Source organism: Watersipora subatra, chromosome 5 (assembly GCF_963576615.1).
Source record: "Watersipora subatra chromosome 5, tzWatSuba1.1, whole genome shotgun sequence".
NCBI classification, from domain to species: domain Eukaryota; kingdom Metazoa; phylum Bryozoa; class Gymnolaemata; order Cheilostomatida; family Watersiporidae; genus Watersipora; species Watersipora subatra.
In genome coordinates this window covers 30,185,604-30,211,150 of record NC_088712.1, presented here as the reverse complement: position 1 = coordinate 30,211,150, position 25,547 = coordinate 30,185,604, and the positions used below count along the sequence as shown (strand labels likewise).

Below are 25,547 nucleotides of genomic sequence, written 5' to 3'. Positions count from 1 at the left end.
GAGATATACGTTGCTTGCCATGGCAAGTTAAGCGTTATCCCTTGTAGTAAAAACGGATTCGCAAACAGATGAATAATAAAATTACAGTTTGAAGCTCACTAAAATACGTATTAAAACTTCCTTCAAGTATGTGTTTTAGTAAACTAAATTAATTTAAGTTAGATTCAGTGTTTATGTTACACGTCTGTCTCGAAGGTAAAAACTCTCCACGTAGTGCATTGCAATATTATATTATCTTGCATATCATCACTACAAAATGCACTAAAGTCATTGTAGGTACCTATAGTTACTAAGGTTAACATATTATTTTGTTATTAATATTTATTGATGATAATTTTTACCAGGAGGGGATTGCATTAGATAATTACGGTGGGTTTCTACACCACTCTATGTTCGTCTATAGCCTACGATATAGTCCGTATACCAACAGCGGCATGCAAAAACTGGCATGCCAATTTTCGCCTTGCGATGCCAACACTGAAACTAACTAAAATCATATAATTGTATACCAAATAATTCTTCATTGTAATCGTAGGAAAACAGACTATGTTTAGCCATTACTTGCTAATGATCTCACATTCACACACTTTGACATTTTTATTTTTCTTCGTAATTCTTTTTGAATGAAACTTTAAAACTTTTCTCTCCTAATTTATATTAACTACACAAAACACCTTTCTCATGATATGTAGTTTGAAAGTTAAAATGGCAAATTTTGTTATATGTTAAATACAAATCAATTTTCTGTTCAAAGACTTTTTTATTACCCGGGCAACTCAGGGTGGTACAGCTAGTATATATATATATATATATATATATATATATATATATATATATATATATATATATATATATATATATACATACATATATGGCACATATATATGGTATGTATATACAGTATATATATACCGTGTATATACAGTATATATACCATATATATACGGTATATACATAGTATATATGAAATTGTGAATATCATGAGTTAGGTATTGGAAACATATAAAATAGACCACATATACTGGCATCTAAGAACAACAGTAATCCCAATAATCATTGGAACTTTGGGTGCAATAACGCCTGCACAAGTGGGTTGCAAAAAGCGCTCTGTTGGGAATGGCTAAGATCTTGAGGTGAGTGATCAAACTCTCAGGAAGGAGACCCAAGATTGTGTAAACATTACCACCCACTTGGATTAACAAAGGTGAGTAAACCATTTTTTTATTTATGTATAATCTTATGTAATATTTCCCTTCAAGATAGTTGCTGCGGGACTAGTATTCTATGATAGTTGCTGCGGGACTAGTATTCTATGATAGTTGCTGTGGGACTAGTACTCTATGATAGTTGTGGAGAGACTAGTATTCTATGATAATTGCTGCGGGACTAGTATTCTATGATAGTTTTTGCGGGGCTAGTATTCTATGATAGTTTCTGCAGGACTAGTATTCTATGATAGTTTCTGCAGGACTAGTATTCTATGATAGTTTCTGCGGGACTAGTATTCTATAGTTTCTGCAGGACTAGTATTCTATGATAATTGCTGCAGGACTAGTATTCTATGATAGTTTCTGCGGGACTAGTATTCTATGATAGTTTCTGCGGGACTAGTATTCTATAGTTTCTGCAGGACTAGTATTGTATGATAATTGCTGCGGGACTAGTATTCTATGATAGTTTCTGCGGGACTAGTATTCTATGATAGTTGCTGCGGGACTAGTATTCTATGATAGTTGCTGCGGGACTAGTATTCTATGATAATTGCTGCCGGACTAGTATTCTATGATAGTTGCTGCGGGACTAGTGTTTTATGATAGTTTCTGCGGGACTAGTATTCTATGATAGTTTCTGCGGGACTAGTATTCTATGATAATTTCTGCGGGACTAGTATTCTATGATAATTTCTGCGGGACTAGTATTCCTTGTTTTATCAACTGCAAGCTGCGATACATATAGTGAAAAGTAGCTCTAAGAATTACCGCTAATAATACCCACTTAAAACTACAACTTGAGAAAAATATGAAGAATAAAATAATAAAAAAATAATTGAATTGATAGAAAGGTTTTTATTATATTATTATTTCTATATATATTATATTATAGAAGGTTTTTAAAGACTGACAAACAGAGATGTAGCCTTGGTGATGCAAAAGATAGTAAGTTCAGAGGAAGAGGTAGTGAAGAGGACATGCGGCGTAACTTACTCTAACTTGAGCGAGATAAATGCTAAAATAATTTAGCTTTTTAATTTTGACTTTTAGACTCTTGACTTCCACTTCCAACTTCTTAACTTGCCTCATGATAACTACTAGAAAACTTTGTATAATTTTTAGAGAGTTGCTATACTTTGGCAATTAATTAATAAAGCATTTAATTAAGTTTCATTAAAATTAAACTTCCTCATCCTTTGACTACAACTACTGCTCACAGGAATGTGTGGTTTTACAAATAAAATGGTGATATAAAAAGGGATGCATTATTCAAACTGATAAAAAGAAGAGAACTGACGTACAAAACTGCGATACTTTGTGAACCTTTGAGCGCCAAATGCTAGAGATTACTTTGAGTAGAAGATTTGAAAAGAAAAATTTCGCTTGGATTTCACATGGAATATCTGAAAATTCATTAGTTGAGGAGTCACAAGTGAAATGTCCCAACGTATCCACGTATTTAGTCCAGAGGCTAATTACAGTCTGCTACTCAACGCTTGTCGTGATATCCTGCTGGTTGGCAGACATTTCAGCGGATGATTTGAGTCGGCTGATAATACCGGTGCTGCCATTCATGTGTATGAGATCACCTGCAAGTAGTTAGATGATTTGAGTCGGCTGATAATACTGGTGCTGCCATTCATGTGTATGAGATCACCTGCAAGTAGTTAGATGATTTGAGTCGGCTGATAATACCGGTGCTGCCATTCATGTGTATGAGATCACCTGCAAGTAGAGAAGAGAAAGTACTTGTGTAGTTGAGAATTGAAATATATACCGGTAACTATACTAGTAATAAAATTAATTTCTGTGAATTTTGCTATTTTGAAGTTTTTTTGAAAACCCCAGACAGCAAGAGATGCTCCGCAATCATGCAATATGTGAATCATTAGATTTGTTTGGTTAGTTGAGTAGATAGAACTTTGCATTTGTCATCGACTTGTATAAATGCTCAACCATGAAAAGTCAACCATCAAATGTTTTACGAAGAAAATAACTCATGGTTAAATTAAAGTTGTCACCCCTGTAACCCTTTTCGAAAATTACATAGACTGCCAATGTCGTGCCTCCTACAATTCTGTCCTAACTGTGTCTATGGTCTATGTGGCTCTCACTAAGACTAGAAAAATAGCGATGATCTTGCAAAAAATGTTGCTCGCTAACTAGATGTTTTTACTGAAAGTAGCAGTACCAATAAAAATTGGCATAAAATTATCTGTTTCAAGTAGCAATTTACTTTAAAAAACATGAATTGACATGAACACTGTATGACATCATTACTTATCACTTAGTAACTTAACGATTGTGAACAGGAAATTGTATTATCAGTGGCCAAGGAAGCGGGTGCAAAGACATCCAGCCACCACAGCTCCTGTGTCAAACCTAAAATTCCTTAACTCTAGTTGACCCTACTAGACAAGTTGAATAAAAACTGTATCAGACACTGAAATAAAAACACAAACAATCTCACCTGAATTAAAGAGAACTGTTGCATTGGTACAGCTTGCTACACAGGGAATTCCATACTCTCTCGCTACGACAGCGCCTGAAGAGATATTATAGGAATTATGTTATACCATAATGTAATAGGAAATTGAAACAAGACAAATTAAACCATTTAACTATACATGTATAATGTCGCAGTGGATTTTTCTCACAGTGCGCAAAAGATGTGAGCTAAAACAATAGACGATTTTATCAATAGATTATGAAAGTACAAGGGGTAGACAACTTCTCTAATACCTGCAGCAACATATGAGAACAGATCAACCGGATTGCTCTTCAGTGATGTTCAATATCAATAAAATAGAGGAAATAGAATGCATCTGTTTTGCTAGCATTTCATTTTGTAGTAAAGTGAGGTTGAGTCATAAATTGGTGACATCATTAATCAGACATGATTAATCACGAGTTCAAGGTACCAACCGTGTGAGACAAGACCACCTTGCTCTGTGATCACACCAGATATGAGGGGGAAGAAAGGGGTCCAGCCGATGTCTGTGTATGGCACGATCATAATCTCATCTTTCTAGAAGATAATAGACAGATGTGCTACTATAGACAGGAATGCTATTATAGACAGGAATACTATTATAAATAATAGACCTCTGTGAAAGCCTAAACCAGAAAATTTGTGTTTTGTAAAAAAGAGTGTTTGGTCGTGGGACTAGAAAATTCAGTGATTGGAATAGGCTGAAAAGTGCAATAATCCCACGACCAAACACGAGCGAAGCAATTGGTTGGGAGATTTATGATAAATGCATATGTGCACACAACTCCCGAAAGATTATCCGTTAATTAATCCGTTTTTGTGTAGAGTCGTTTAAGTATAATAATGATACAAAACACATATAAACCTTATTTAAATATGTTACCAAGTCTTTGAAAAGTTGACGCAATATCTTAAAACTAACCCATCTGATGGGATTATACATAAATAGACAGATTAATCTGATCGGATTATACATAAATAGACAGATTAATTCGGCCAAAAATCGCAATAAAAACTAGACAAGCTTTTACTAATCAAAATTAAGACCGGCCAACAAAACGCCAATAAGGCCTTGCGACAAATAATAGAACTATTAAGTCATGCGCGTTTTACGAGAAAAACGTGCACATTTCACCAGTCTATGGCATTGTCAAATTACCGAAGGTTTCTGTAATTAACGTAAAAGTACTGAAAAGTTATCGTTTCTTTTTTGCCGATTCTACGGGACTCTGAAATTTTGGACACTTATAACGAGTACTTTGGTATTCCAACTGATGTCCAAAGCAGTGAAAGTAAAGGAAATGACGATGATCTTTTTCTAACGATTTTTACAATATTCCCTATAAGATTATTACAATATTTAATTGTAAGAATAATTATTCGATTTTATAAGATTTAGTTATAAGAATAATCATTCAAATTTACAAGATTCAAGTATATAGTGACCGATGGTGTGCAATATGTTAGTTATTATTTTTCTAAAGATTTTGTTGATGATACTGCGACTGTGCCCAATATCGCGGTACTGCCAAGCCGTTTTTAATATATGCAAAATTAAGTAATAGGCCTACATTTTCTTATAGATATACATCTATTTTTATGACAACCAGCTAAAATCTGTTTAGATTTTAAAATTCAACATAATTCTTTAGATATAAATACAGAAATCTAGATAAATATCACAACTTCTTGATATTGGTAGCTACGACCAATGATATACAGGCTCCCAGCCTGTGTATATTACACAGCAGCTTGCCATTTTGCTTCTAATATTGCGTTTCTCCTGTTGCAGGGAAGAGATATAAACATATAATATTTTCCTTTCATTATTGCTGTTTGTTGTACATAATAACACCCAGTCCATTACAGCTACCATTGCAGCTACCATTGCAGTTCTCCTATTGCACTGCAGTGCCAGTTGACTGCTAATATTGCATTTCTCAACCGGCAGTACCCTTACTTTTTCCATTATCACTTTGGTCGTGGGCTGTATGACAGGGGAATTTCTAGTCCATAGTATAATAATTGTAAAATACGGCAATAAACAAAGTTAAAATGGCATCACGCAATGACAAACTGACAGCCATTTTACTTGGTACAATAATAATCATGGAAAGAATTAAAATAATGTCTGTATACAGGCATCTATAAAAGGTGAACAGCGCACATGAATGCATGCATTTTATTGCATCATGAGTAACAGACACAACTTGCAAAGAAAAAGTGAAAACATGATGTTAAAAAAAGTTAAAAGTGATTGTGTCTAAATGTTAACACTGCTCCAGAAAATCTTCAAAAAAAATAGACAGCAATTGTCAACGGTAACCAACAGGACTCAATACTGTGTACCTGAATATTGTTGGCTTCTGCAAGACACTTTACGACTCGGGCTACACCAGTAACCTCTCCGACACTCACAGGCAAACCTCTGATTTTTACCGCTACATCCGAAGTGTCGCAGGCAGTCTCGAGCTACAGAAATAGAATGTAAATCAATCAGAGATCACAAAGGAAAATAGAGATATATATATATATAATATAGCCATGGCACCCATAAATTAGTCCAAAATTTTACTACTACAATAGAAATTCAAAATACCAAACAGTTCATGGTACAACTACTATACAATATCTAGTACAACTACTATACATGATACAACTACCATACAATATCTAGTACAACTACTATACATGATACAACTACCATACAATATCTAGTACAACTACTATACATAATACAACTACCATACAATATCTAGTACAAGTACTATACAATATCTAGTACAACTACTAAACATGATACAACTACTATACAATATCTAGTACAACTACTATACATGATACAACTACCATACAATATCTAGTACAACTACTAAACATAATACAACTACTATACAATATCTAGTACAACTACTATACATGATACAACTACCATACAATATCTAGTACAACTACTATACATGATACAACTACTATACAATATCTAGTACAACTACTATACATGATACAACTACCATACAATATCTAGTACAACTACTATACATGATACAACTACCATACAATATCTAGTACAACTACTATACAATATTTCTTACAACTACTTTACAATGCCAATAACCAATATTGTATGATATGTAATAAAGCTACCATGGCCCAGTGGTCTAGAACAACCAGCCTGCAAACAACAAGTTGGTGTTCAATTTCCAAGAAAGGCCCTTGGTGGTGACAGGAATGACATTCAACCTTAAATTGCTTTCTGCAACTGGCCATGTCGGTGAGGCAGTCCAATACCTTACTATTGGGCTCAGACATGTCTGCCAAGAACACAGAGACATTGTTTGGCTCTTAAAACATGCACAATCTCTGCTTGCTGTAAGCTAAGTCCATACCCCGCAGAACCACTTACCGGCACTGGAATTCCATCTGAGAATCTTGAAAACTTCATCGCCTTCTGCATCTCAAATATTCTGCTCCTTCTTTTAGCCCTGCATTGCGACAATGCGACATTGCAACAGTGTACATATGAACTTTCTAATATAAAGGTGAAAGTTATATGGAAGATATTATATTGACATCAAATGGTAGCTTCATTTCCTGTCTTTACTCTAAAATATTTATTTAGTAATCTTGTCATTTTTAGCCATATAATATTGGAAGGACGGTATTTAAGCAGCGACAGGTTTTTCACTATTTATACCTTCGCTAGAAATAAAGCATTTGCTTCTCTTGAACGTAATGACATCTGATTACATGATCGAAGATGACCAATTAAAATAATGTTAAAGGACTTCAACGAATGTAAAAGGGCACGTGGCCAGACACCAGCGTTAGGGTGAGAGAGGATTGAGAACATGACCCTTGTATTGAGTGGCATGCCAATCATTCATCCAAAGATGTTCCTGATAACGTACAAATTGATAAAAATCACCTGCAGCAACATCTATCTGCAGTCACTGACTAATTAAAAATCTATAGACATCTTCCTACATATTCTGACTGATGAGCAGGTCAGGTAAGAAACCAAATGCACAGCATAATAAGATAATACAGTCTAGGGTTGGAGACTTCTGAGAATAATCACATATAACAAGCATAATAAACTACTCAATCTGCTGCAGAACATATTCAGCAAGAACTTCATCGCACCAAAACAGCAGTAGAACCTTGCTGAGAAGTCTGGTACCAGAACTTAAGTTACATACAGGTGTATAACAATCATGTAGCATGATAGACATAAATAAAGGTGTTAGAGAGCGTACTTGGACTGTGTTAACCAGTAAATTTTGGATGATTTTTTGAAAAACTTTCAAAAATTGAACAAGAAATAAAAATACAAGCGAGCGATGGAAAATACACGGAGTTATCTCCTCGTTGCTCCTAATCATATATGATAGAGCAGCGAGGAGATAAGCCTTCGCTTTCATGTATACTAATAATACCACGTAGTAGTTGTGCTGTTTTACTATCTCTTTGGGTTACAAAATATTTTGTATTTTCCTTACAGAAGAATGTCCTGGGGATCTAAACAAACCTTCAGTGCAAACTAAAAGGGAGTTGCTTGCATCACTTTTATTTGGCAGACGGGGCACCCCACTACTAGCACTATTACATCTACTACTACCCACTACTAGCACACGCTCTCAAGTGAGCCAAATAGAGACTCGCTAACGGTGTACTGTGAAAAAATTTCTTCTCAAGTCAAATAAAAATGTTACCAGCTTTTTTAAAAGAAGCAAAAACTTGGGATATTCTAGGGATATTTTATAGACATTCAGACAAACCTGCCAAGATGAGTTCCAGGCTGGCCATTGAGTACTTCATATATTTCAGGGGGAGTTAGGAAAAACAGCAGATCTGGTGAGGGAAGGTACCCCTAAAACAATTTTACGAGTCGCTTTATGGTAAACAATACAAACTATAAATGCCACAGCAAATTAACACCATCACAACTTCAAGACAAGCTGTTTTTACACAGAGATTCGCAAAAAAATTAATTTACAAAACTATAAAGTTATCAAGCTTCAGCCTACATGACAATAAAATTGCTTGTGACTTCAATGTATATAACAATACAATGGTATCAGACTTCAAACTATATAACAATACAATAGTATCAGACTTTAACCTATATAACAATACAATGGTATCAGACTTCAAACTATATAACAATACAATAGTATCAGACTTTAACCTATATAACAATACAATGATATCAAACTTTAACCTATATAACAATACAATGGTATCAGACTTTAACCTATATAACAATACAATGATATCAGACTTTAACCTATATAACAATACAAAGGTATCAGACTTTAACCTATATAACAATACAATGGTATCAGACTTCAAACTATATAACAATACAATAGTATCAGACTTTAACCTATATAACAATACAATGGTATCAGACTTTAACCTATATAACAATACTATGGTATCAAACTTCAAACTATATAACAATACAATGGTATCAGACTTTAACCTATATAACAATACAATGGTATCAGACTTCAAACTATATAACAATACAAAGGTATCAGACTTTAACCTATATAACAATACAATGGTATCAGACTTCAAACTATATAACAATACAAAGGTATCAGACTTTAACCTATATAACAATACAATGGTATCAGACTTCAAACTATATAACAATACAAAGGTATCAGACTTTAACCTATATAACAATACAATGGTATCAGACTTCAAACTATATAACAATACAATAGTATCAGACTTTAACCTATATAACAATACAATGGTATCAGACTTTAACCTATATAACAATACAATGATATCAGACTTTAACCTATATAACAATACTATGGTATCAGACTTTAACCTATATAACAATACAATGGTATCAGACTTCAAACTATATAACAATACAATAGTATCAGACTTTAACCTATATAACAATACAATGGTATCAGACTTTAACCTATATAACAATACAATGATATCAGACTTTAACCTATATAACAATACAAAGGTATCAGACTTTAACCTATATAACAATACAATGGTATCAGACTTCAAACTATATAACAATACAATAGTATCAGACTTTAACCTATATAACAATACAATGGTATCAGACTTTAACCTATATAACAATACTATGGTATCAAACTTCAAACTATATAACAATACAATGGTATCAGACTTTAACCTATATAACAATACAATGGTATCAGACTTCAAACTATATAACAATACAAAGGTATCAGACTTTAACCTATATAACAATACAATGGTATCAGACTTCAAACTATATAACAATACAAAGGTATCAGACTTTAACCTATATAACAATACAATGGTATCAGACTTCAAACTATATAACAATACAAAGGTATCAGACTTTAACCTATATAACAATACAATGGTATCAGACTTCAAACTATATAACAATACAATAGTATCAGACTTTAACCTATATAACAATACAATGGTATCAGACTTTAACCTATATAACAATACAATGATATCAGACTTTAACCTATATAACAATACTATGGTATCAGACTTTAACCTATATAACAATACAATGGTATCAGACTTCAAACTATATAACAATACAATAGTATCAGACTTTAACCTATATAACAATACAATGGTATCAGACTTTAACCTATATAACAATACAATGATATCAGACTTTAACCTATATAACAATACAAAGGTATCAGACTTTAACCTATATAACAATACAATGGTATCAGACTTCAAACTATATAACAATACAATAGTATCAGACTTTAACCTATATAACAATACAATGGTATCAGACTTCAAACTATATAACAATACAAAGGTATCAGACTTTAACCTATATAACAATACAATGGTATCAGACTTCAAACTATATAACAATACAATGGTATCAGACTTTAACCTATATAACAATACAATGGTATCAGACTTCAAACTATATAACAATACAATGGTATCAGACTTTAATCTATATAACAATACAATAGTATCAGACTTTAACCTATATAACAATACAATGGTATTAGACTTCAAACTATATAACAATACAATAGTATCAGACTTTAACCTATATAACAATACAACGGTATCAGACTTTAACCTATATAACAATACAAAGGTATCAGACTTTAACCTATATAACAATACAATGGTATCAGACTTCAAACTATATAACAATACAATAGTATCAGACTTTAACCTATATAACAATACAATGGTATCAGACTTTAACCTATATAACAATACTATGGTATCAGACTTCAAACTATATAACAATACAATGGTATCAGACTTTAACCTATATAACAATACAATGGTATCAGACTTCAAACTATATAACAATACAATGGTATCAGACTTTAATCTATATAACAATACAATAGTATCAGACTTTAACCTATATAACAATACAATGGTATTAGACTTCAAACTATATAACAATACAATAGTATCAGACTTTAACCTATATAACAATACAACGGTATCAGACTTTAACCTATATAACAATACAAAGGTATCAGACTTTAACCTATATAACAATACAATGGTATCAGACTTCAAACTATATAACAATACAATAGTATCAGACTTTAACCTATATAACAATACAATGGTATCAGACTTTAACCTATATAACAATACAATGATATCAGACTTTAACCTATATAACAATACAAAGGTATCAGACTTTAACCTATATAACAATACAATGGTATCAGACTTCAAACTATATAACAATACAATAGTATCAGACTTTAACCTATATAACAATACAATGGTATCAGACTTTAACCTATATAACAATACAATGATATCAGACTTTAACCTATATAACAATACAAAGGTATCAGACTTTAACCTATATAACAATACTATGGTATCAGACTTCAAACTATATAACAATACAATAGTATCAGACTTTAACCTATATAACAATACTATGGTATCAGACTTCAAACTATATAACAATACAATAGTATCAGACTTTAACCTATATAACAATACAATAGTATCAGACTTTAACCTATATAACAATACAATAGTATCAGACTTTAACCTATATAACAATACAAAGGTATCAGACTTTAACCTATATAACAATACAATGGTATCAGACTTCAAACTATATAACAATACAATAGTATCAGACTTTAACCTATATAACAATACAATGGTATCAGACTTCAAACTATATAACAATACAATAGTATCAGACTTTAACCTATATAACAATACAATGGTATCAGACTTCAAACTATATAACAATACAATAGTATCAGACTTTAACCTATATAACAATACAATGGTATCAGACTTCAAACTATATAACAATACAATGGTATCAGACTTTAATCTATATAACAATACTATGGTATCAGACTTCAAACTATATAACAATACAATAGTATCAGACTTTAACCTATATAACAATACAATGGTATCAGATTTTAACCTATATAACAATACTATGGTATCAAACTTCAAACTATATAACAATACAATAGTATCAGACTTTAACCTATATAACAATACAATAGTATCAGACTTTAACCTATATAACAATACAATAGTATCAGACTTTAACCTATATAACAATACAAAGGTATCAGACTTTAACCTATATAACAATACAATGGTATCAGACTTCAAACTATATAACAATACAATGGTATCAGACTTTAACCTATATAACAATACAATGATATCAGACTTTAACCTATATAACAATACAAAGGTATCAGACTTTAACCTATATAACAATACTATGGTATCAGACTTCAAACTATATAACAATACAATAGTATCAGACTTTAACCTATATAACAATACAATGATATCAGACTTTAACCTATATAACAATACTATGGTATCAGACTTCAAACTATATAACAATACTATGGTATCAGACTTTAACCTATATAACAATACTATGGTATCAGACTTTAACCTATATAACAATACTATGGTATCAGACTTCAAACTATATAACAATACAATAGTATCAGACTTTAACCTATATAACAATACAATAGTATCAGACTTTAACCTATATAACAATACAATAGTATCAGACTTTAACCTATATAACAATACAAAGGTATCAGACTTTAACCTATATAACAATACAATGGTATCAGACTTTAACCTATATAACAATACTATGGTATCAGACTTCAAACTATATAACAATACTATGGTATCAGACTTTAACCTATATAACAATACTATGGTATCAGACTTTAACCTATATAACAATACTATGGTATCAGACTTCAAACTATATAACAATACAATAGTATCAGACTTTAACCTATATAACAATACAATAGTATCAGACTTTAACCTATATAACAATACAATAGTATCAGACTTTAACCTATATAACAATACAAAGGTATCAGACTTTAACCTATATAACAATACAATGGTATCAGACTTCAAACTATATAACAATACAATAGTATCAGACTTTAACCTATATAACAATACAATGGTATCAGACTTTAACCTATATAACAATACAATGATATCAGACTTTAACCTATATAACAATACAAAGGTATCAGACTTTAACCTATATAACAATACTATGGTATCAGACTTCAAACTATATAACAATACAATAGTATCAGACTTTAACCTATATAACAATACAATGGTATCAGACTTTAACCTATATAACAATACTATGGTATCAGACTTCAAACTATATAACAATACTATGGTATCAGACTTCAAACTATATAACAATACAATAGTATCAGACTTTAACCTATATAACAATACAATAGTATCAGACTTTAACCTATATAACAATACAATAGTATCAGACTTTAACCTATATAACAATACAAAGGTATCAGACTTTAACCTATATAACAATACAATGGTATCAGACTTTAACCTATATAACAATACAATGATATCAGACTTTAACCTATATAACAATACAATGGTATCAGACTTTAATCTATATAACAATACTATGGTATCAGACTTTAACCTATATAACAATACAACGGTATCAGACTTTAACCTATATAACAATACAATGGTATCAGACTTTAATCTATATAACAATACAATGGTATCAGATTTTAACCTATATATCAATACAATGATATCAGACTTTAACCTATATAACAATACAATAGTATCAGACTTTAACCTATATAACAATACAATAGTATCAGACTTTAACCTATATAACAATACAAAGGTATCAGACTTTAACCTATATAACAATACAATGGTATCAGACTTTAACCTATATAACAATACAATGATATCAGACTTTAATCTATATAACAATACAATAGTATCAGACTTTAATCTATATAACAATACTATGGTATCAGACTTTAACCTATATAACAATAAAATGGTATCAGATTTTAACCTATATAACAATACTATGGTATCATGCATCAGTATAACTGTAACTATACAAAAATGCCAAGCAGTAAAATTTCACAATTTGCAACACAATAGTGGAAGAGCGAAGAACCAAGTTGATGAAATTACCTGGGAGTGCATGAGCTTGGATAATCTCCAAAAGGCGACCTTCACATTGAACACGGCCTTGACAAGCAATGACTGTAACATAGAGTACTTTATTACAGGAACTTCGTGTAACAGAAAATGTTATTTATTATAAGGTAGAATTATTGGCCAACACATGGTGGTTGTCAGCGATGTAGAGCAGAGTTAACAGACTAGCCGTAGTAACACTTGGATTAATGGCCTTTCAGAAGAAAAATACATGTGAAGTGATGTCACTAGTTGCTCTTGTTTCCGTAGTTAACATCGGCAATTACAATCAAGTTGCGGCATAACGCGTCTCTATTCTGTCGATCTTTCTACAACTATAGACAGCATAATCGGGCTTTCGCATGATCTGAATGCTTGAACTGCAATGAAGCTTCTTCGATTTTAATCCTGAAACATTCTGGCAGTCAGATCACATAAACATCAAAACCAATTGCAAAGGATAAAAAAGTACCGATACTTTCTAAAACTCACTGAAACATTGTGCGAGTTTATCTTTAAGAGCCTCTCTCAGGAAGGTACATGTACTTTTACAAGTTAACAGAGCCAAGTGTGCTAGTGAATAAGTGCTTTAAATATCCCCGTCTGTCTAAAGATACACCTGGGTAACAAATGTTAGTCACAAAGGTAAATCAAAATATTAACTTAAGGTTGAATTGCAACAAAATTCACATTACAGTTATTTGGTATCAAAAGGTTCACCATGTCTTACTCTGTTGTGCTGTGGGTTCAAAATATGTGGAAATGGGATTACAAACTCTTAAAATCTCAAAAACGAATGGTTAATCGCAGCCATCACAAAAATGCCGTAGGTTGGAATCCCTTTATTTCGATGACGTAGTCAACTCAAATTGGTTATTGTTTTGACACGTAATGTTATCACGTGAATTAAAAGGCCAATAAAAGGCTCAATATAAAACCCGTCATAGCACTAGTTTATGACAAACACTTCGGGTTCTACCGGAAAACCTTTATCAAATATAGATGCTGGCTACTTTACAGTTTGGTCTAATCATCTAGTGGTAATCTGATCATGTGACCTATACTTCCTGTCAAATGGGCTGAACTATTTTTGCAGCAACTTTTGAGTATCCCAGGTAACCAACAGGCTCCTCAAGTTTATTAGAGGATGATACACACTCCTTCAAGCTAAGGTTTAAAACTTGAATTAATTTTTAGGCTCGGTTTGAAATAGCAGTGCTCAAAGTGACAGCATTACAATGATGATGATGAAATAGACGTGTAACGACAATAGACATGGTTTTATTGAATGCGTGATGTATATTTGTGAAAGTATTTCGATGAATGACGTTGCATGAAAGTGTAATCAGAAGCCATCTTGTACAACTACGTCCCATTTTAACCGTTTTGGAGGCGAATTCCAACCTACGGCTTTTTCGTGATAGCTGCGATTAACTGTTCATTTTTGAGCTTTCAGGAGCTTGTAATCGCATTAGCACATATTTTGCACCTACAACACAGCAGAGTAAAACATGGTGAACCTTTTAATACCAAATAACTGTAATGCGAATTTTGTTGCAAGTCAACATTTGAAGCAGTACTAAGTGTTTTTTTTATATTAAAAGTAGGAGTAAAGAGCGGACAACAATTACCTTGCAAACTTCTCTATTGTTCACTGCAGCTTTAGTCTTTGGCAACAGAAACCTGATGGCACTCTTCTCTAAATTGGATAACTTGCTTTCCAATTTGTCAACAACATCATTAATACCAACAGAACGTTTGATGGTGTGGTCGGTAAAAGAATGGGGTACCATAAGCTGTGGGAAGAAATAGTAGAAATGAGAAAATAAGTGAGAGGAACAGTACGAGTGAGAGGAACAGTACGAGTGAGAAAAACAGTACGAGTGAAAAAAACAGTACGAGTGAAAAACAGTACGAGTGAGAAAAACAGTACGAGTGAGAAAAACAGTACGAGTGAGAAAAACAGTACGAGTGAAAAAAACAGTACGAGTGAGAGGAACAGCACGAGTGAGAGGAACAGTACGAGTGAGAGGAACAATATGAGTGAGAGGAACAGTACGAGTGAGAAGGAACAGTACGAGTGAGGAGGAACAGTACGAGTGAGGAGGAACAGTACGAGCGAGGAGGAACAGTACGAGCGAAGAGGAACAGTACGAGTGAGAGAAACAGTACGAGTGAGAGGAACAGTACGAGTGAAAGGAACAGTACGAGTGAGAGGAACAGTACGAGTGAGAGGAACAGTACGAGTGAGAGGAACAGTACGAGTGAGAAGAACAGTACGAGTGAGAGGAACAGTACGAGTGAGAGGAACAGTACGAGTGAGAAAAACAGTACGAGTGAGAAAAACAGTATGAGTGAGAAAAACAGTACGAGTGAGAAAAACAGTACGAGTGAGGAGGAACAGTACGAGTGAGGAGGGACAGTACGAGTGAGAGGGACAGTACGACTGAGAGGGACAGTACGAGTGAGAGGAACAGTACGAGTGAGAGGAACAGTACGAGTGAGAGGAACAGTACGAGTGAGAGGGACAGTACGAGTGAGAGGAACAGTACGAGTGAGAGGGACAGTACGAGTGAGAGGAACAGTACGAGTGAGAGGAACAATATGAGTGAGTGGAACAATATGAGTGAGAGAAACAGTACGAGCGAGGAGGAACAGTACGAGTGAGGAGGAACAGGACGAGTGAGGAGGAACAGTACGAGTGAGGAGGAACAGTACAAGTGAGGAGGAACAGTACGAGTGAGAGGAACAGTACGAGTGAGGAGGAACAGTACGAATGAGAGGGACAGTACGAGTGAGAGGAACAGTACGAGTGAGGAGGAGCAGTACGAGTGAGGAGGAACAGTACAAGTGAGGAGGAACAGTACGAGTGAGAGAAACAGTACGAGTGAGAGGAACAGTACGAGTGAGAGGAACAGTACGAGTGAGAGGAACAGTATGAGTGAAAAAAACAGTACGAGTGAGGAGGAACAGTACGAGTGAGAGGAACAGTACGAGTGAGAGGAACAGTACGAGTGAGAGGAACAGTACGAGTGAGAGGAACAGTACGAGTGAGAGGAACAGTACGAGTGAGAGGAACAGTACGAGTGAGAGGAACAGTACGAGTGAGAAAAACAGTACGAGTGAGAAAAACAGTATGAGTGAGAAAAACAGTACGAGTGAGAAAAACAGTACGAGTGAGGAGGAACAGTACGAGTTAGGAGGGACAGTACGAGTGAGAGGGACAGTACGAGTGAGAGGGACAGTACGAGTGAGAGGAACAGTACGAGTGAGAGGAACAGTACGAGTGAGAGGAACAGTACGAGTGAGAGGGACAGTACGAGTGAGAGGAACAGTACGAGTGAGAGGAACAGTACGAGTGAGAGGAACAGTACGGGTGAGAGGAACAATATGAGTGAGTGGAACAATATGAGTGAGAGAAACAGTACGAGCGAGGAGGAACAGTACGAGTGAGGAGGAACAGTACGAGTGAGGAGGAACAGTACGAGTGAGGAGGAACAGTACAAGTGAGGAGGAACAGTACGAGTGAGAGGAACAGTACGAGTGAGGAGGAACAGTACGAATCAGAGGGACAGTACGAGTGAGAGGAACAGTACGAGTGAGGAGGAGCAGTACGAGTGAGGAGGAACAGTACAAGTGAGGAGGAACAGTACGAGTGAGAGAAAAAGTACGAGTGAGAGGAACAGTACGAGTGAGAGGAACAGTACGAGTGAGAGGAACAGTATGAGTGAAAAAAACAGTACGAGTGAGGAGGAACAGTACGAGTGAGGAGGAACAGTACGAGAAGGACAGTACGAGCGAGAGGAACAGTACGAGTGAGAGGGACAGTACGAGTGAAAAAAACAGTACGAGTGAGGAGGAACAGTACGAGTGAGAGGAACAGTACGAGTGAGAGGGACAGTACAAGTGAGAGGAACAGTACGAGTGAAAAAAACAGTACGAGTGAGGAGGAACAGTACGAGTAAGGAGGAACAGTATGAGTGAGGAGGAACAGTACAAGTAAGGAGGAACAGTATGAGTGAGGAGGAACAGTACGAGTGAGAGGGACAGTACGAGCGAGAGGAACAGTACGAGTAAGGAGGAACAGTATGAGTGAGGAGGAACAGTACGAGTGAGAGGAATAGTACGAGCGAGAGGAACAGTACGAGTGAGAGGAACAGTACGAGTGAGAGGGACAGTACGAGCGAGAGGGACAGTACGAGTGAGAGGAACAGTACGAGTGAGAGGGACAGTACAAGCGAGAGGAACAGTACGAGTAAGGAGGAACAGTATGAGTGAGGAGGAACAGTACGAGTGAGAGGGACAGTACGAGCGGGAGGAACAGTATGAGTGAGGAGGAACAGTACGAGTGAGGAGGAACAGTATGAGTGAGGAGGAACAGTACGAGTGAGAGGGACAGTACGAGCGAGAGGAACAGTACGAGTAAGGAGGAACAGTATGAGTGAGGAGGAACAGTACGAGTGAGAGGGACAGTACGAGTGAGGAGGAACAGTACGAGTAAGGAGGAACAGTATGAGTGAGGAGGAACAGTACGAGTGAGAGGGACAGTACGAGCAAGAGGAACAGTACGAGTAAGGAGGAACAGTACGAGTGAGAGGGACAGTACGAGCGAGAGGAACAGTACGAGTAAGGAGGAACAGTATGAGTGAGGAGGAACAGTATGAGTGAGGAGGAACAGTACGAGTGAGAGGGACAGTACGAGCGAGAGGGACAGTACGAGTGAGAGAAACAGTACGAGTGAGAGGGACTGTACGAGCGAGAGGAACAGTACGAGTAAGGAGGAACAGTATGAGTGAGGAGGAACAGTACGAGTGAGAGGGACAGTACGAGCGAGAGGGACAGTACGAGTGAGAGGAACAGTACGAGTGAGAGGGACAGTACGAGCGAGAGGAACAGTACGAGTAAGGAGGAACAGTATGAGTGAGGAGGAACAGTACGAGTGAGAGGGACAGTACGAGCGAGAGGAACAGTACGAGTAAGGAGGAACAGTATGAGTGAGGAGGAACAGTATGAGTGAGAGGGACAGTACGAGTGAGGAGGAACAGTACGAGTAAGGAGGAACAGTATGAGTGAGGAGGAACAGTACGAGTGAGAGGGACAGTACGAGCAAGAGGAACAGTACGAGTAAGGAGGAACAGTACGAGTGAGAGGGACAGTACGAGCGAGAGGAACAGTACGAGTAAGGAGGAACAGTATGAGTGAGGAGGAACAGTATGAGTGAGGAGGAACAGTACGAGTGAGAGGGACAGTACGAGCGAGAGGGACAGTACGAGTGAGAGAAACAGTACGAGTGAGAGGGACTGTACGAGCGAGAGGAACAGTACGAGTAAGGAGGAACAGTATGAGTGAGGAGGAACAGTACGAGTGAGAGGGACAGTACGAGCGAGAGGGACAGTACGAGTGAGAGGAACAGTACGAGTGAGAGGGACAGTACGAGCGAGAGGAACAGTACGAGTAAGGAGGAACAGTATGAGTGAGGAGGAACAGTACGAGTGAGAGGGACAGTACGAGCGAGAGGAACAGTACGAGTAAGGAGGAACAGTATGAGTGAGGAGGAACAGTATGAGTGAGAGGGACAGTACGAGTGAGGAGGAACAGTACGAGTAAGGAGGAACAGTATGAGTGAGGAGGAACAGTACGAGTGAGAGGGACAGTACGAGCAAGAGGAACAGTACGAGTAAGGAGGAACCGTATGAGTGAGGAGGAACAGTACGAGTGAGAGGGACAGTACGAGTGAGAGGGACAGTACGAGCGAGAGGAACAGTACGAGTGAGAAGGACAGTACGAGTGAAAAAAACAGTAGGAGTGAGGAGGAACAGTACGAGTGAGAGGAACAGTACGAGTGAGAGGGACAGTACGAGTGAGAGGAACAGTACGAGTAAGGAGGAACAGTATGAGTGAGGAGGAACAGTACGAGTGAGAGGGATAGTACGAGCGAGAGGAACAGTACGAGCGAGAGGAACAGTACGAGTGAGAGGGACAGTACGAGCGAGAGGGACAGTACGAGTGAGAGGGACAGTACGAGTGAGAGGAACAGTACGAGTGAGAGGAACAGTACGAGTGAGAAAAACAGTACGAGTGAAAAAAACAGTACGAGTGAAAAAAACAGTACGAGTGAGAAAAACAGTACGAGTGAGAAAAACAGTACGAGTGAGAAAAACAGTACGAGTGAGAAAAACAGTACGAGTGAAAAAAACAGTACGAGTGAGAGGAACAGCACGAGTGAGAGGAACAGTACGAGTGAGAGGAACAATATGAGTGAGAGGAACAGTACGAGTGAGAAGGAACAGTACGAGTGAGGAGGAAAAGTACGAGTGAGGAGGAACAGTACGAGCGAGGAGGAACAGTACGAGCGAAGAGGAACAGTACGAGTGAGAGAAACAGTACGAGTGAGAGGAACAGTACGAGTGAGAGGAACAGTACGAGTGAGAGGAACAGTACGAGTGAGAGGAACAGTACGAGTGAGAGGAACAGTACGAGTGAGAGGAACAGTACGAGTGAGAGGAACAGTACGAGTGAGAGGAACATTACGAGTGAGAAAAACAGTACGAGTGAGAAAAACAGTATGAGTGAGAAAAACAGTACGAGTGAGAAAAACAGTACGAGTGAGGAGGAACAGTACGAGTGAGGAGGGACAGTACGAGTGAGAGGGACAGTACGAGTGAGAGGGACAGTACGAGTGAGAGGAACAGTACGAGTGAGAGGAACAGTACGAGTGAGAGGAACAGTACGAGTGAGAGGGACAGTACGAGTGAGAGGAACAGTACGAGTGAGAGGAACAGTACGAGTGAGAGGAACAGTACGAGTGAGAGGAACAATATGAGTGAGTGGAACAATATGAGTGAGAGAAACAGTACGAGCGAGGAGGAACAGTACGAGTGAGGAGGAACAGTACGAGTGAGGAGGAACAGTACGAGTGAGGAGGAACAGTACAAGTGAGGAGGAACAGTACGAGTGAGAGGAACAGTACGAGTGAGGAGGAACAGTACGAATCAGAGGGACAGTACGAGTGAGAGGAACAGTACGAGTGAGGAGGAGCAGTACGAGTGAGGAGGAACAGTACAAGTGAGGAGGAACAGTACGAGTGAGAGAAACAGTACGAGTGAGAGGAACAGTACGAGTGAGAGGAACAGTACGAGTGAGAGGGACAGTACGAGCGAGAGGAACAGTACGAGTAAGGAGGAACAGTATGAGTGAGGAGGAACAGTACGAGTGAGAGGGATAGTACGAGCGAGAGGAACAGTACGAGCGAGAGGAACAGTACGAGTGAGAGGGACAGTACGAGCGAGAGGGACAGTACGAGTGAGAGGGACAGTACGAGTGAGAGGAACAGTACGAGTGAGAGGGACAGTACGAGCGAGAGGAACAGTACGAGTGAGGAGGAACAGTACGAGTGAAAGGGACAGTACGAGCGAGAGGAACAGTACGAGTAAGGAGGAACAGTATGAGTGAGGAGGAACAGTACGAGTGAAGAGGAACAGTATGAGTCAGGAGGAACAGTACGAGTGAGAGGGACAGTACGAGCGAGAGGAACAGTACGAGTAAGGAGGAACAGTATGAGTGAGGAGGAACAGTACGAGTGAGAGGGACAGTACGAGTGAGGAGAACAGTACGAGTAAGGAGGAACAGTACGAGTAAGGAGGAACAGTACGAGTGAGAGGGACAGTACGAGCGAGAGGAACAGTACGAGTAAGGAGGAACAGTATGAGTGAGGAGGAACAGTACGAGTGAGAGGGACAGTACGAGCGAGAGGAACAGTACGAGTGAGAGAAACAGTACGAGTGAGAGGGACAGTACGAGCGAGAGGAACAGTACGAGTAAGGAGGAACAGTATGAGTGAGGAGGAACAGTACGAGTGAAAGGGACAGTACGAGCGAGAGGGACAGTACGAGTGAGAGGAACAGTACGAGTGAGAGGGACAGTACGAGCGAGAGGAACAGTACGAGTAAGGAGGAACAGTATGAGTGAGGAGGAACAGTACGAGTGAGAGGGACAGTACGAGCGAGAGGAACAGTACGAGTAAGGAGGAACAGTATGAGTGAGGAGGAACAGTACGAGTGAGAGGGACACTACGAGTGAGGAGGAACAGTACGAGTAAGGAGGAACAGTATGAGTGAGGAGGAACAGTACGAGTGAGAGGGACAGTACGAGCAAGAGGAACAGAACGAGTAAGGAGGAACAGTATGAGTGAGGAGGAACAGTACGAGTGAGAGGGACAGTACGAGCGAGAGGAACAGTACGAGTAAGAGGGACAGTACGAGTGAAAAAAACAGTACGAGTGAGGAGGAACAGTACGAGTGAGAGGAACAGTACGAGTGAGAGGGACAGTACGAGTGAGAGGAACAGTACGAGTGAAAAGAACAGTACGAGTGAGGAGGAACAGTACGAGCGAGGAGGAACAGTACGAGCGAGGAGGAACAGTACGAGTGAGAGGAACAGTACGAGTGAGGAGGAACAGTACAAGTAAGGAGGAACAGTATGAGTGAGGAGGAACAGTACGAGTGAGAGGGACAGTACGAGCGAGAGGAACAGTACGAGTGAGAGGGACAGTACGAGTGAGAGGAACAGTACGAGTGAAAAAAACAGTACAAGTGAGGAGGAACAGTACGAGTGAGGAGGAACAGTACAAGTAAGGAGGAACAGTATGAGTGAGGAGGAACAGTACGAGTGAGAGGGACAGTACGAGCGAGAGGAACAGTACGAGTGAGAGGGACAGTACGAGCGAGGAGGAACAGTACGAGCGAGGAGGAACAGTACGAGTGAGAGGAACAGTACGAGTGAGGAGGAACAGTACAAGTAAGGAGGAACAGTATGAGTGAGGAGGAACAGTACGAGTGAGAGGGACAGTACGAGCGAGAGGAACAGTACGAGTGAGAGAGACAGTACGAGTGAGAGGAACAGTACGAGTGAAAAAAACAGTACAAGTGAGGAGGAACAGTACGAGCGAGGAGGAACAGTACGAGCGAGGAGGAACAGTACGAGTGAGAGGAACAGTACGAGTGAGAGGGACAGTACGAGCGAGAGGGACAGTACGAGTGAGAAGGAACAGTACGAGTGAGGAGGAACAGTACGAGTGAGGAGGAACAGTACGAGCGAGGAGGAACAGTACGAGCGAAGAGGAACAGTACGAGTGAGAGAAACAGTACGAGTGAGAGGAACAGTACGAGTGAGAGGAACAGTACGAGTGAGAGGAACAGTACGAGTGAGAGGAACAGTACGAGTGAGGAGGAACAGTACGAGTGAGGAGGAACAGTACGAGCGAGGAGGAACAGTACGAGCGAAGAGGAACAGTACGAGTGAGAGGAACAGTACGAGTGAGAGGAACAGTACGAGTGAGAAAAACAGTACGAGTGAAAAAAACAGTACGAGTGAAAAAAACAGTACGAGTGAGAAAAACAGTACGAGTGAGAAAAACAGTACGAGTGAGAAAAACAGTACGAGTGAGAAAAACAGTACGAGTGAAAAAAACAGTACGAGTGAGAGGAACAGCACGAGTGAGAGGAACAGTACGAGTGAGAGGAACAATATGAGTGAGAAGAACAGTACGAGTGAGAAGGAACAGTACGAGTGAGGAGGAAAAGTACGAGTGAGGAGGAACAGTACGAGCGAGGAGGAACAGTACGAGCGAAGAGGAACAGTACGAGTGAGAGGAACAGTACGAGTGAGAGGAACAGTACGAGTGAGAGGAACAGTACGAGTGAGAGGAACAGTACGAGTGAGAGGAACAGTACGAGTGAGAGGAACAGTACGAGTGAGAAAAACAGTACGAGTGAGAAAAACAGTATGAGAAAAACAGTACGAGTGAGAAAAACAGTACGAGTGAGGAGGAACAGTACGAGTGAGGAGGGACAGTACGAGTGAGAGGGACAGTACGAGTGAGAGGGACAGTACGAGTGAGAGGAACAGTACGAGTGAGAGGAACAGTACGAGTGAGAGGAACAGTACGAGTGAGAGGGACAGTACGAGTGAGAGGAACAGTACGAGTGAGAGGAACAGTACGAGTGAGAGGAACAGTACGAGTGAGAGGAACAATATGAGTGAGTGGAACAATATGAGTGAGAGAAACAGTACGAGCGAGGAGGAGCAGTACGAGTGAGGAGGAACAGTACGAGTGAGGAGGAACAGTACGAGTGAGGAGGAACAGTACAAGTGAGGAGGAACAGTACGAGTGAGAGGAACAGTACGAGTGAGGAGGAACAGTACGAATCAGAGGGACAGTACGAGTGAGAGGAACAGTACGAGTGAGGAGGAGCAGTACGAGTGAGGAGGAACAGTACAAGTGAGGAGGAACAGTACGAGTGAGAGAAACAGTACGAGTGAGAGGAACAGTACGAGTGAGAGGAACAGTACGAGTGAAAGGAACAGTATGAGTGAAAAAAACAGTACGAGTGAGGAGGAACAGTACGAGTGAGGAGGGACAGTACGAGAAGGACAGTACGAGCGAGAGGAACAGTACGAGTGAGAGGGACAGTACGAGTGAAAAAAACAGTACGAGTGAGGAGGAACAGTACGAGTGAGAGGAACAGTACGAGTGAGAGGGACAGTACAAGTGAGAGGAACAGTACGAGTGAAAAAAACAGTACGAGTGAGGAGGAACAGTACGAGTAAGGAGGAACAGTATGAGTGAGGAGGAACAGTACAAGTAAGGAGGAACAGTATGAGTGAGGAGGAACAGTACGAGTGAGAGGGACAGTACGAGCGAGAGGAACAGTACGAGTAAGGAGGAACAGTATGAGTGAGGAGGAACAGTACGAGTGAGAGGGATAGTACGAGCGAGAGGAACAGTACGAGTGAGAGGAACAGTACGAGTGAGAGGGACAGTACGAGCGAGAGGGACAGTACGAGTGAGAGGAACAGTACGAGTGAGAGGGACAGTACGAGCGAGAGGAACAGTACGAGTAAGGAGGAACAGTATGAGTGAGGAGGAACAGTACGAGTGAGAGGGACAGTACGAGCGAGAGGAACAGTACGAGTAAGGAGGAACAGTATGAGTGAGGAGGAACAGTACGAGTGAGGAGGAACAGTATGAGTGAGGAGGAACAGTACGAGTGAGAGGGACAGTACGAGCGAGAGGAACAGTACGAGTAAGGAGGAACAGTATGAGTGAGGAGGAACAGTACGAGTGAGAGGGACAGTACGAGTGAGGAGGAACAGTACGAGTAAGGAGGAACAGTATGAGTGAGGAGGAACAGTACGAGTGAGAGAGACAGTACGAGCAAGAGGAACAGTACGAGTAAGGAGGAACAGTACGAGTGAGAGGGACAGTACGAGCGAGAGGAACAGTACGAGTAAGGAGGAACAGTATGAGT

The 25,547-nt window shown here is 38.6% G+C and overlaps 1 protein-coding gene across 1 annotated transcript in view; it reads right to left on the bottom strand.

Annotated features, from left to right (window-relative positions):
- Nucleotides 1-2,084: 2,084 nt before the first annotated feature.
- Nucleotides 2,085-25,547, bottom strand: part of LOC137396466 (rifampicin phosphotransferase-like) — a 61,215-nt gene continuing 37,752 nt past the window's right edge. The window contains exons 13-20 of the mRNA XM_068082755.1: nt 15,870-16,034; nt 14,233-14,304; nt 8,484-8,575; nt 7,109-7,187; nt 6,052-6,174; nt 4,137-4,239; nt 3,682-3,756; nt 2,085-2,800 (exon numbers count right to left, since the gene is read on the bottom strand). Coding sequence (XP_067938856.1) covers nt 2,697-2,800; nt 3,682-3,756; nt 4,137-4,239; nt 6,052-6,174; nt 7,109-7,187; nt 8,484-8,575; nt 14,233-14,304; nt 15,870-16,034 — 813 coding nt within the window. The 3' untranslated portion in view covers nt 2,085-2,696. The remainder of the gene's footprint in view (nt 2,801-3,681; nt 3,757-4,136; nt 4,240-6,051; nt 6,175-7,108; nt 7,188-8,483; nt 8,576-14,232; nt 14,305-15,869; nt 16,035-25,547) is intronic.